The sequence below is a fragment of the Rhinatrema bivittatum genome, chromosome 2, assembly GCF_901001135.1.
Source record: "Rhinatrema bivittatum chromosome 2, aRhiBiv1.1, whole genome shotgun sequence".
In the NCBI taxonomy this organism is placed as follows: Eukaryota; Metazoa; Chordata; class Amphibia; order Gymnophiona; family Rhinatrematidae; genus Rhinatrema; species Rhinatrema bivittatum.
In genome coordinates, this window is record NC_042616.1 from 348,659,485 (window position 1) to 348,673,913 (window position 14,429).

General features: G+C 42.1%; 1 protein-coding gene across 13 annotated transcripts in view; it reads left to right on the top strand.

The window, feature by feature from the left end:
* Positions 1–14,429, top strand: part of LOC115084679 (poly(rC)-binding protein 3-like) — a 1,201,673-nt gene that overhangs the window by 1,157,243 nt on the left and 30,001 nt on the right. For all 13 annotated transcript variants that reach the window (XM_029589869.1, XM_029589872.1, XM_029589868.1 and 10 more), the window contains one exon: positions 4,572–4,741. In XM_029589869.1, the coding sequence (XP_029445729.1) occupies positions 4,572–4,741 (170 nt within the window). The remainder of the gene's footprint in view (positions 1–4,571; positions 4,742–14,429) is intronic.

Below are 14,429 nucleotides of genomic sequence, written 5' to 3' on the forward strand. Positions count from 1 at the left end.
TAAACTGCTATTGTACTTTTGCCCCAGACAGGAGTCCCCATAAATCTGAAAACAGCACAGGCAGAAAGAAATGTCACATTCAAAGCAACCTAAATACTTCAAGGAGAATGTGGAGATTCTGGAGAAGGTTCAGAGGAAAGCAAGAAAAATATTAAGAGGTGTAAATAATGGGGTAAATTTGAAAAGCCCTGAGTGCGTAAATCCAGCCAGATTTATGCACGCAGGGGACTTGCCCGCCAGCACACCCATCTTGCATAGGCCGCTGGTGCACGCAAAGCCCCGGGATGCGCGTAAGTCCCAGGGCTTTGCTTGGGGGGCATGTTGGGGGGCGTGTCGGGGGCAGTGCGGCATTCAGGGGCGTCTCAGGGCTGTGGGCGTGGTGCCTGCCCGGGGGCATTCTGGGGGCGTGGCTGAGGCCTCTGAAGCAGCCTCCGGCTCGGGGAATGGCGCACCGGCAGCCAGCCAGTGCGCGCAAGTTATGCCTGCCTCGGGCAGGCGTAACTTTTTCGACAAAGGTAGGGGGAGGATTTAGTTAGGGCTGGGGGGTGGGTTATATAGGGGAACGGGGGGAAGCTGGGGGGGAGGCCAGAAAAAAGTTCCTTTCAAGGCCGCTCCGATTTCAGAGCGGCCTAGAAAGGAACGGGGAAAGCCATCGGGGCTCCCCTCGGGCTCGGCGCGCGCAAGGTGCACATGTGTGCACCCCCTTGCACGCGCCGACCCCGAATTTTATAACATGCACGCGGCATCGCGCACATGTTATAAAATCAGGCGTAGATTTGTTCGCGCCAGGTTGCGCGAACAAATCTACGCCCGCGCGTGTTTTAAGATCTGCCCCAATATGTAGAAGGATTGAAGGACTTGGTCTTGTTTAGCCTAGAAAAGAAACTGAGGAGTATCTTCATAGCAACATTGAAGCACATAAAGAGGATCAGTTGTCCTCAGTTTCCATTGGAGTAGGACAAAATTAAGGGGCTTAAATTGCAAAGGGGAGTTTACATTAGAACATTCTGTACCCATAACAAGTTGCCCTATGAGGTGCTATGATCTTCAGTGGAGTTTTGTAAAAGCAGATAGATAAGCATTCATTGAGTACAGCTGATCCTGCTTGAGGCAGAGAGAAATTAATGACCTCCTGAGGTCCCTCTCAATGCTATCTTTCTGGTTTCTAAATGCATAGTATGGGAAGATTTCGTTGATCCAATGTTTGTCATGTCTATGCCAGTTTTTTCTCACCATGACTGCCTTTTATCCTCAGAACTACTGTGACCAGGGATGGATTTAGGTTTTGTCACTTCTAGGCACTTTTAGTGCTTTCACCTCCCCCCACCCTGCCCCCTTGTAACAGGCCCACCCACTGGATCTCACCCGTCACACACACACTCAGGCATTCACCCAGCCACAAACACAACTTCTCACCCACCGACCCCATATACACACAGGTTCTTAACCCCCACATACATATACAGCCTCTGTCGCTCTCACACACATACACACACACACACACACACACATAAGCAGTCACACACACAGGCAGTCATCATGCCACTATGCAGGCTTTCACCCAGCCACACACCCAGGGCCTGGGCCTCATCTTCAGCTGCCAGCAGGATGGATCCGCTGGTGACCATCGCATCTTCTCACTTTAGCCGCCAGCGGGATGGGGTCCACTCCCGGCCATTGTGTCCTCTTTCACTTTTCAGCCACCAGTGGCATGGGGTCCACTGGCAGCCATCACCTCCTCTTCTTCGGCCGCCAACGGGTTGGGGTCCGCTGGCGGTCGCCGCATCCTCTCTCTTCTGCTGCCATGAGTCTGGCTCCGTGGCAGTCTGCCAAGTTGTGGGGTGGGCGGCAGCAGGAGTCTCGTTTATCTGAATGTCATCTCCTGCTGCCGCGGGGATGATCTCGTGGTAAGAGCTGTGAGATTATCCAAACATCATCTCATGCCGTGGGGCCAAATGTGACTCCTGATGCCCGAGATGGGGTGTAGGGAGGTGTGATGCCACCACTGATTGGATCGGGCAGGAGTTTGGTTTATCCCTGCCCAATCCGATCCCTACATGGGAGGGGTAAAAGCCGTACACGGTCTCGAAAAAAGTTGTACGCGACCAAACCCACACGCAGCTTAGAGGGAACAATGGTGTCATGCTAAAAAGGGCGCCTCCTCTTCTGACTCAGCAGCACCTTCTCACAAGCACCATTTAGTCTGAACCACAGCAGTTTGTCAAACACACCCCTTAATAACATAGGGGCACGGCAGGCTGGCAGCATCTTTACTTTACAGTGTTTTGAATGCCACTGGCCGATGAGCCCCTGCCCTTTTAAAGGGAGTGGGTCTGACTGGATGCCGCCCTTCAAGCTGAGTGCTGCTGGTCAGAGAAAAAGGTGCCTCTTTTATCCCAGCGCTCTTTGCAAGCTGCCTACTTTGCCCAGTGAGAAATCCAGGTGTGCAACTCTATGTGGAATCATCCACATGTGGCCCTCTGGCATTTTCACAGTTTTCCGGCTCCCATTAACCAAATGTTGCAGTGATCTTTTTGTGCTGAATGATAATAATAATTTACAGTGCCTTGCAGAACAACTGCTAGCTGATCAGAGAACGGTGCTCTCTGATCAGCTAGCAGTTGTAATGGAGAAAATAGTACTTTGCTGAAAAAATACACCTGAAAACCCCACTTGTACCTCTTGCTGGTCTAAGGGGTAGGATCAATGCCCAGGTTTCCTCACTTGTTGCTTCAGTGCATTAACTCTTCAGCCCTTGTCTTATCCTCATCACCCACTTTTAGGTTTAAATCTTTTGTTAGCCGTAATATAAAATGTGCACCAAAACTCAATAAATCAGAACATACAGAGTTGTTTAGAATTAACAGCACATTGCATGTCATCAAAATGACACATAGGAGCATACATAAATCAACTATGAATGAACAGTGACACCCTGCACTCTCTCCATCACCCACTTTTAACACAGAAGCACTGTGTACTGACAAAGAAAACCCATACTGAATGATCAAAGCATTCATTAGTGAATCTCTTTGTAGCAACAAAGAGAAATTTCTTGACTCACTGATATCATATCTGCAAACCTTTGAGGCAGAGGTACTAAATAGTTTAACACATTTGATGTTAATGAGGCATGCATTACCACAGATAGTGTAATATGTGCATCAACTCATATCTATACCTTTTTCTGGTCCTAGTCCTATTCTAATTTGTTATCCCTTACCCAAGTGTATTCTACCTTTCCATAGTTCTCCCCCACATCCTACAATCCTCCTCTTTCATACACAAATCCATTAATATCTGTTAACTGATGTCCTCAATTAGGTCTTCCTTAAGTATAAAGTCTAACCTCACCCCCCACCACTGTAACCGCAGTTAAGGCATCTGAAAGGACCTACTGTATGAAACTCTAAGCTTATTACAATGACATCTATGCATAAAAGCTTTTATTGGCCCAATAAAAGGAATCAAAATTATCAGGGTACCCTGTTTTTTCATGGGATGAGCATGGTAAACAAACATTTTAATCCAATTGCTGTAATTCAGTACCATTTTGACATTCTGATCCCATTATTTGCATGGTGTTTATAAATACCAAACCAGCTAGAAATGCTCTATCCATGGTATTAGAGTGTTGTTGCATGCATGGCTACACAGTAAGTAACAGTACCGGTTGATATTGCATTGTAAAAATAAAAATTCAAGGGTGCAGACAGATAGAAATCTAAGGGGCATTTGGGCTCAGACGCCACCTTCTCTGTTTCTTGACACCGAAGATAAAGATACTGGATGGAAATGTGATCCCATGCAAGGAATTTATTTGCAAGTTATTAAAAGCTTTATAGCCCCACCCCACCCCCAGTGGCTCATGCTAGCCATTACAAAATAGCCATACCTAACAATCTACTCAAACTCAAAGGAAGAGAACGTCTCCTCCTTGCTACAGCTGCTGTGAATGAAGGACCCTCAAGTCCCCCCTCCCCATTGTCATACATTTTAAATGGCAGTGAGCTGGGTTAAAGCAGATTCCAGTTAGTTTGGCTCTCCGGTGATTCTGCGGTGACTACTAGGTTCAGGAGATAAAACAAGACCACATGACCCTGGGTTCCATTCCATGCTCCATCAGCTTGCAGAGAAAAAGAATGGATCAGGAACCTGCATCTTACAAAGTGTATCACAATGGTGTACTACATCATTGTTAGGCGTATCGCTGGCACAACTTCTTTTTGACTGAAAGCTGAAACAGGACTCGTCTTTCTAGTCTGCATTTCACAATCTGATTTCCTTCCCAGCACTGGATGGCCATGCTACTATTAATGTTGTATTGTTGTATCCTGGTGTGAGACCAATAGCAGAACTGGAAAAAATTAAAACGTAAAGCTTTCAAGACAGAGCCAGAGGTCATAGCCAAGCCAAGCTAAGTTTTCCAAGTCTACCTGCAACATGCTTGGTGTGATATGTAGCCAGGGGCTCTCATATGCACATTTTGAATGGTCCCCCAATATTTTTCTATTATTTATTACTGCTGCTGTTTGTGTGTGACACTAACTACAGTCTTTGTCCCACCACAGTTAATAGGTTGCATTATTGGCAGACAAGGCAGTAAGATAAATGAAATCAGGCAGATGTCAGGAGCGCAAATCAAAATTGCTAATGCCACAGAAGGTTCTGGAGAACGGCAGGTCACAATCACAGGATCCCCTGCAAACATCAGCTTAGCACAGTACCTGATTAATGCAAGGTAAGTTTGTTTTGTAAGTGCTGGAAGCCTGTAAATGACCCATATTTCTCTTTCCCAACAAACGGCTGCAGAAAACATCGTTTCTTTCCAACAATTCAGTGCTTCTCAAATCAGACCTTGAGAACCTCTGGTTTTCAGGACAGTCTAATTATGCTACCTCACTGGCTTCTTAGACCAAATGTATGCAAGCATATGGCATCAAGCATTTGTTGTGGATACCCTGAAAACCAGAAGCTCTGAAAACCAGATGCTCTCAAGGACCAAATCTAGAAACCACAACTATAAAATTACACATGATATTGAGCTAACAAAGACTATTACTTTAGAGTTGGGAGTTTTATTCACTGCGTATGAAAAGCCATTTTTAAGGGTGGTTTATTACCAGCAGACATTAGAGAGCAGGGTAGAATGATGCTATTTCACAGTTGGACTGCTTCATGAGAGACGATGGGATCACCCAACTACCCGGTAACAATCAGCCTGCAGGAACACTACAGGGATAACTAACATCATATCAGGTAGCACTGTTTTAGAAAGATCCTGTCCCTAAATTAGCTAATAGTAAGCCAACTATTTTTTCTCCTAAATTGCAGCAGTAAGACACTAGATTGCAACAGGATATTCCATTTGCTAGCTGGACATTGTATACCTAATTTCACACTAAATAGACATTTTCTTTCCCAAAAAGACATTGAATACATTTTTCAGCTGTGTAAAATAAAAATATATAGAAAGCACTTGTTAATAAGGCAAGGAGATACAATATTAGCACATCTGCTTTTTCATGCCACTGTCATTGAAACTAATCTCTTCTCTCCCTTGGGAGCATTTAAAATTCTTAGAGCTTGATATTCAGTGCCACATAGCTGGATAAATAAGGACTTATCTGGCTAAGTGGTGGTGACTGAATATCTGGCTGCATTTAGCAGATGCCTCATCCAGATAAGTACTTATCCAGCTAAGTGGTGGGAGGAAAATGGGCGTATTGGGGAGGAGTTACTTATCAGGCTAACTTAGCCCGATAAGTAGTGATAGTCAGACTTATCCAATTAAGCTAACTGGACAAGTCTAAAGTTAGCTGGATAAAACTTATCCGGTTAACTAGAGACTTATTTGGGGATGTTCAGCAGCCTAGCTGTGCTGCTGAACACCCTGTTTGAGTTAGCCGGATAAGTTTTATCCGGCTAACTCACTTAAACATTTATTTCTGAATATCTACCTTTTAGTATTTTCTGTTCATTTTTTTAGTATAACGAAAACACGCAAGCAAATGCAGTAGAACTCCATCAGTATGATGCAGCCCTCTAGGCTCTAATATGAAATGATAGTTCATAAAATGTAATAATATTATAAACCAGACTGTTCTATAGACTTCTAATATGGAGTCTAAAGTGCATCACAGTTAATGTACATTAAAACACGTTTATGTGAATTTGAGTGACGCATAGGTACTAAAGTTGCTAGTGTTAGTACCCCCAAAAGTAGCCACATTACTAAATAATACAATTGTGTTAATTTCTAACGTGACTACTCATTTAAATATTCAGATACCATTTTCATTATGGCAGTATATACAAAGGTGTATTAAATTTAACTCAATTGCATTGCAGATGTATAGTTAATTACTAGCATGCCGATTAGGCTAGCACACTAGCAATTAGTAAGTGGGGGAGGCAATGTCCTGAGCATCCCCCTATACAAGCATCAAGCAGCTGCCCCTCCATCTCCCATGAAGTGTCTGATTCCCCAAGACAAGACCTACGCATCCTACCCTCCCACTCACTACTCAGTGTCCAGTCCCTCTGTCCACATGCTATGGCATTTGAGTCAGAGTGTTCATGGCTCCATTTTGTATCTGGAACCATGGCTAGCAGGAGGAAAACCATTTCCATCCTATCAGTACAGACTGGGCGGAGGGGGGCTTCTGACTGAATCTTGCGGGTGGATAGAAGTTTTGTGGACCCAGAGGCACAATAGCTGCTTAGGACGTGATGGTCTCTCAGGCCCAGAGGCCTAAATGTTTTCTGAAGGGAATCTGAAGGCTTGACCTTTTTTCAGACCTGTTTTCAGACCTGTTTTCCAAGAAGTGGAGGGAGGGCAAAAGCCCATTTGGAGATGGCGTAGGTGGGGGTTTTCACACCCAGAGACCTACTTTAATGCAGATTGAGATAATTTTATTGGCAGGACATATTTTACCAAAGTAATACATTAAGCGGGTAATTTTATAACAGCCCACACAGGGCTAACATTTGTAATTATTTTCAGCCTGCAGACTTTGGCCCAAAGTTTTCAAACTGTATTTATGCATATAAGTTCACTTTGAAAAGCCGCTGACACATGCACATGAAGTTACACCTATTCCCAAGCAGGTATAACTTTGTGCTTGGAGATTTCCATGCATATATTTGTAAACTTCATTCACAAAGAACGCCTGTAAATCCTTCCCCTGCCCCCACTCCACCCCCTTCTAATGCCTCTTCCTACTGCGGGTAAAAGGATGTGCAAAAATGGATTTCATGCCTATTTTACCCACAAAACCTACTGGTTGATTTTCAAAGTGCAGTTTACATGCATAAAACAGGGTTTTATGTACAAAAAGTGCTTTGAAAATCAAACTCAAAATGATTTATAATAATAAGGGAAAAAATCTGCAAATTAGTAATAACTGGGTACAGAAAGGAGAATACAAAGTACAGTTCCAAGGTTTTGGTGCTGGCATATATTGTCCCTGGTCAGATTATATTTCTGGCTCAGTGCCAGGACCCCACATATTTTGATGCTGTAGCTGCTGTTTCTCCTTTTCCCCCAGGATTATACAGTTCTTTTCTGTTCATGCTTTGCAGTAAGTCTAATTTTCTCTGATAATTTTGCAAAATTTTAATCTCAGATCTCTTTGTACTTTGCACAGCTCAGGAGGAATGCATTTCTGTTTCTATGTGGTCATGTGTTATATTGTATACAGAACTGGGCTTCTTGGAGTTTCCTGTTCAGTTTTTGTCTGATTATTTCTATTTCTAGTCTATTATCTTTTATTCTGTATTTGGTGAGGGTCTGTGTGTGACTGAGGTGAGGAATTCAGCTAGCAGGTATTTTCTGTGTAGGTATCTGTAAGTTCAGCATCTTGTGTTTTCCAATTTGCATGGCCCAATAGGAGATAGTATATATTGGTATCCTAGGGCATGTCGCAATGTTTGCATTGCTGCCTCTTTATAGACCGGGTTGTAGCTAAGTTCTGGGTGTTGGTGCTGGATTGGTATGGCAGACTTGCTACATAAGTGTTGAGTGTGTTTTTTGCAGGATTTTACAGAGAGTCTGGTAGTGGAGGCAGTTTGTTATTGAGATAATACCATACATTGAATGGTGAATAGTAAGGGAAAGTGTCCTAATTCTGCACCCGTTATTCAGAGTGTTTCTATAGACATGAGATGTCTGTTGGCAGAACTGGAGGTAAAGGATTTCTATTGAGGTTCTATCTCCTTCTGTATAATTTAGGGTTAAAAATGGACCCCAGACTTCACTGGCATAGAAAAGGATTGGATGAATAATGCTATCAAATAACTTTAATAGTAGTCCAGAGACCAGAAGTTTCTTTATTGCAACCTACTAAGGCTGCTTAACTTTATTACACCTTCTGCTGCCTTAGTAGGCCACATTAAGCCTCTTGGGTATAAACACTAGATAAAAGGAAGGGTTGGGTTAGTGTGATTTAAAGCTGACTTTAGATAACTAACAAAGGCATCACCATTTCTGAACTGAGATTGGAGAGCAGTGCCATACATTTTTTTAAACATGCAGTTTCCTCCTGCTCCTTTGGACTTCCAACTCAATCAGAACCCGGCTCTGTTGAGCTATGGCACCATAAGTCTTGATTCACAAATGCCCAGGAGGTTTTTTACCTTTTTTATAACTCCCATTCCTCTTATCTCAATATAGTCATCACAGTGGCAATCCTCAGCCAAGGACCACAAACTGTGGCTCATTCTGGCACCCATTTAACATGGACCCAAAGTCATAAGAACATAAGAACTGCCATACTGGGTCAGACCAAGGGTCCATCAAGCTCAGTATCGTGTTTTCAACAGTGGCCATTCAAGTAGGATCCTAAATACCAAATAGATTCCATGCAGCTTATGTCCAGGGATAAGCAATGACTTTCCTCAAGCCTACTTGGTTAATAACTGTTTGTGGACTTTTCCTCCAGGAACTTGTCCAAACTTTCTTTAAACTCAGCTATACTAGCTGCCTGTACCACATCCTCTGGCAATGAATTCTAGAGCTTAATTATGTGTTGAATGAAAAAATATTTTCTCTAATTTGTTTTAAATGTGCTACTTAATAACTTTATGGTATTCCCTAGTCTTTTTTATTTTTTTAAAGAGTAAACAACTATGATTTGTATTGACCATTTCCACTCCACTCATGAGTTTATAGACCTTTATCATATCTCCCATCAACTGCCTCTTCTCCAAACTGAAAAGCCTTAACCTCTTTAGCCTTTCCTCATCGGGAGCCATTCCATTCCCTTTATCATTTTTGTCCCCCTTCTCTGTATCTTTCCTAGTTCCTCTATATATTTTTTGAGAAGCGGCGACCAGAATTGCACACAGTAGAGAATTACATTCATTTGAAATGAATGGGCAAAAGATAATGAATGTATGTATATTAATTTCATTCATGCCCCCCCCCCCCAAAAAATGAATGGAGGAGTCCAATGAATGAAATGAATATTTTTCATCCCGTTCGTTTGTCTCCAATTCATTTCTATGGCCCACTGAAGTCTATGGGTTTGTACTGTGAAGAAAAAATAACAGCTAGTAACTATAGCTCTTTCCTGTGAGACCTCACCGCCTTGTCAGTCTTGTCAAAGCCAAGGCAGGACAAGTTGGCTAGACAACTAGCCAGAGGACAAATCATGGTGCAGCATCTTTTTAACTAGCCTCAGAGCTGCTATCTGGATCAAGTGATGCTGTTCTACTCTCACTGTAAAGTCTTAGCATATCTAAGAAGCTCTGTAGCTGTTGATGGAGAAAGACATGCTACAAGAAGCTCTCATAGAGTTTTAAAGCTTACAAACTTTAGTATTTGTCTGCTTCTGCTCTTCCCTGTGCTTCATTGGTTTCACACACTCACAATGCTAGAAAAAGAGGCAGTGTACTGGTGCTGATTTTGATTTTTCTCTTCTCTGGGGGAGGGTCAGGGTGGAAGAAAATGTGGAGATTGCAATTGCAGCAGTGCTACTGATTTTTTTTGTCTATGTCTGGACACTAGTGAGGTGAGCCCAGAGACTGAAAAGAAGAGTCTTACCAGGCTGTCAATCTTTTTTTGTCTGTCTTTAACACATTTTTTTAAGTAGAGTCAGTCAGCATTAGTATGCACAGCACAACACAACACACATACATGGTGTGTGAATATCTGTCTGTCTATATCTATATATATATGTGTGTGTCTATATGTATGATATAGTTCTCTATACAGTATGTAGTACTGTGAGTGGTGGTACAGTTACAGTTATTTCCAAACCCCCAATAGGCAGTGCACTTCAATAAATTCAATCATGTCAGGAAAAGAGAGGAGGGTGTTGGCAAGGTTGGCAGTTTGGCAGGGGCAGCAATAAAAAAGGCAGTCCTACACCTAGATCAAAGAAAGACTTTTTTAGGTGCAGAATGAAAGGAGAGGAAGGCAGCTCAACACAGAAGAAATTAAAATTTAGAGAGCATGTGCCACCGCCACCTGTTCCTCTCCCTCTTATTTTAGAGCAGACAGAAAAAGCCATAAGTAGCAGAGGTGAAACACCCAAAGTGTGCTCCTCTTTGGTTCTTGCTTCTGAGGCAGTGAAGGCAGTATTTGCACCAAATGATTCAGAGGAAGAATCTTGTCTAGGATTCTCTGAATCAGAAGATATTGAAAAGCTAGTAGCTAAAGAGAATTTGGGAAGTTTAGTAAGTAGCATCTTAGCCTCCAGTGACGTGATGGGGGAGAGAGATGATACTGATGATGTTGAGATCACCCCACTCCCCCAGGAAGAGAAGGTAACACAGGTAGTGAGCATGAGCAATGCTCTTGTTTTTTTTTCCTCAAGGTCCACCCTCTGCTTCAACTCCATTGCCAGCATCAGCTTCCAAGGATATAGAGAAGGATTCATAAAAGAAATCCCTAATCTGGAGACATTTTAAAGTGAGGGAGGACCCATGTTTTGCTCAGTATATTCACTACAGGAATGATATCAGTTGAGGAAAGCAAGTGGGACATCTCAGAAACACTGGTATCCACCAGAAGCAGAAGCAGCACCTACTAGCACTGGCACCTGGAAAGGATGGCAGTAATAGCTAGGAACTCTTTCTGCCACTCAAAATAAAAGCCAGAGGAAAGGTGTTGAAAAGAGGATGAAATTTTCCCAAGCTCACACTATGGCCCCTTTCTGTGGTCAGATGGAAAGCTAGCAGTTCTCAGTCATGTGTCCAAATCAGCAATCCACCATAGAGGAAATGGGGTAGTGTTCCATAGCAATGTCCTCGGGTAAGAAGGAGGCAGCATTTAAAATAATAACAAGGAGCATCGGGGAAATGATTACCCTTGATGACCAGCCCTTGCAGGTAGTGGAGAAATTGGCTTGTTATCCTCCCAATTACAAATTGCCCTCCAAGACTATATTTAGTAGGCAGAAGGAAGCAGTGTACATTTACTCAGCAATATCTGGACCACATGAATGCTATGCACTCTTACCTCTCCCTGACAGCACACTGATGAGACCTGGCTGAGGCAGGGGCTGGCAGCAGCTGTATTGGGAATGAAGCATCAGGGTACGGATGGGCTTTGCTTCACACCAAGTTAATGCATAGCCCCCGTACTTTGTGCAATATTTTATCAGCCATAAGAAAGATGCTAAAGAGTTGGCAGCTAGACTAGATAGGCAGAAGTCTTCAGGTAAGTTTCTTTGTGATAGACTGTGATGCAAATATGGTAAAGGAATAGAAGTTGGGGGTTTCAGGATATCCATTGCTTTGCACACTTGTGCACCTGACAGTGAAGGGTGCCCTGAAGCTGGAGCCCAAAGATGACGGGAATCTATTCCTGAAGAACCTGATGAAGAGGTGCATGAAAATAGAAGGACATTTCCATAGAAGCATGAAGGCAGGCCAACTTCTCCATGAGAAGCAGAAAGAATTTGGGATGCCTCTCAAACATCTGATTCAAGATGTTGTCACCTGCTGGAATTCCACCAATATGATGCTGCAGAGGTTAGTGAAGCAGCAAACACCATTTATGATCTGTCTCTGGAAACAGAGATAGGTTTTCATTATCCCCTGGGGCATCATGACTGAGTAGTGATGAGGCAGTTGATATAAATCCTGAAGCCCTTCAAAGATGCCTTGGAGGATCTGAGCAGGGTATTCCCTATAGTAAATATTCTGGATGAAAAGTTAGAGGGTTTCTGTGGGCAAGAAGGAATGGAAGCAGAGGTCCTCCTGTAATTTATCACAGTCTACATGTGATTTAACAACTTGGAATTATTTTGTGTCATCAGCAAATATTTTTCCCTTTTCCAGAACATTTATAAATATATTAAAAAGCTCCAGTCCCAGTACAAATCCCTGGGGCACTCCAGTATGTACCTTCCTCCACTGAAAAAAAAACTGACCAATTAGTCCTGCTCTCTGTTTTCTATCTTTTAACCAGCTTGCAATCTGTAATAGTAAATTGCCTCCTATCCCATGACTTTTTAATTTTCTCAGGTGTCTCTCATGAGGGACTTTGTCAAGCTCCTTCTGAAAATCCAGATACACTATATCCATCAGCATACTATATCCGTCAGCTCACCATTATCCACATGATTATTAACCCTTCAAAAAAATGTAGCAGATTGATGAGGCAAGATTTATGTTGGGTAACTCCATATTAGCTGTATGCATTAAACCATGTCTATTTGTAAATTCATAAATTTTGATTTTTCCCAGCACTGACATCAGGCTCACCCCTGGAGACCTTATTAAGAATTGGTGTTATATTGGCCACCCTCCAATCTTCAGGTACAATAGGTGACCATAGGGCTTAGAGGACTGAGCAGCAGGAAACATGGCCCAATGAGGGCCCCTGATGGTGGGATTCGAGCACTGCATACAAATTCTCATAGGAACTTGCAATTGAGCCACCAGGCCAGCTCACCAGTATATTAATAGAAACATAACTAAGGAACAGGAATGTAACGTGGCTTGCACCACACTGCAGAAATAGAACTAAAACAGTGGTTCTGTACCCAGTCCTTATGGACCAACCCAGCCAGTCTGGTTTTCAAGATACTCACAATGAATATACATGAGATATATTTGCAAGCACTGCCTCCATTGTATGCACATATATGAGAACATACAAACATAAGAAGTGCCATGCTGGGTCATACCAATGTTATATTGAGTCCAACATCCTGTCTCTGAGTGTGGCCAATCCAGTTCACTTGGAAATACTCTGCCTATCCTAATGGGGAGATTCAGTCTCTGTTGCTCATTCCCCGAAACATTTCTACTAGTTAATAATTCTTATTTATTTTAAAAATGTTGTAATGGCCTTTCTGGCCTTTATAGGCCATCCAAGTTGGTGTATAGTACTACATGTTAAAAAATACAGAACAATAATTAAAACAAAACCAGTATACGACAAACACAATAAGAACAGACTAGCATAAAAGTAAGAACTCATAAGATCGTGTAATACTCTACAACCAATTAAGACTGAACCAGTACTTCTATTAATTACCATCTTAAGGAAACAATCATAATTTTACTTAAACTCAGATAATTTAATTCCAGTCTGTGCTCTAGAAACTCGTCCAAACCTTTTTTAAACACAGCTAAACTACCAGCCTTGACTACATCCAATAGGAACAAACTCCACAGCTTAGCTGTGCATTAACTGAAATAATACTTTGTTAAATTTCTTTTAAATCCGCTACCAGTGAGTTTCACAAAGTGTCCCTTAGTACTATTTGAAAGGATAAATATCTGTTGCCTATTAGCGTTCCATCCCACTCATGATTTTATAAACTTTTATTATGTCCTCTCCCAGTCGTCTCTTCTCCTAGTTAAAGAACCTTAACCCATCAAGGCTTTCTTCATAAGTTGTCCATTCCGTCTCTTTTGTCATTTCTGTTGTCCTTCTCTTTATCTTTTCAAGTTCTGCTATATCTTTTTTGATATGAGTGACTCAAACTGTACATATTACTTACAGGTATGTTTGCACAATGGATCCATACAGAAACATTATGATTTGATCTGCTTTTCATTCTTTTTTTAATAATGCGTAACATTCTATTTGCTTTTTTTGACTTTTGCTGCATAGTATTTATTTAATAAAACTTATAAACTGCTTTCCTAATTTAAACTAAATCATCCAAAGTGGTGTACAACAGGATAAAATACATTTAAAAGCAAAGAAACAAAAATGAAATAATCCTCGCCTTTATCATACCTCATACACTATTGCAAAACCTCCTATAATAAGACTGTTTCTTGATCTCTTAATTTGCATCATTAATCATTAGCCAGGTCTTCAATTTCTTCCAGAACTTCATTAAGTTCTGCTCCTCCATGATCCCCAATGGTAACCCATTCCACAATTGTGGAACTACCATGAAGAAAGCTCTATCCTGAAGTCTTATATGGTGGAAAGTCTTAACAGATGGCAATTGTAGCTG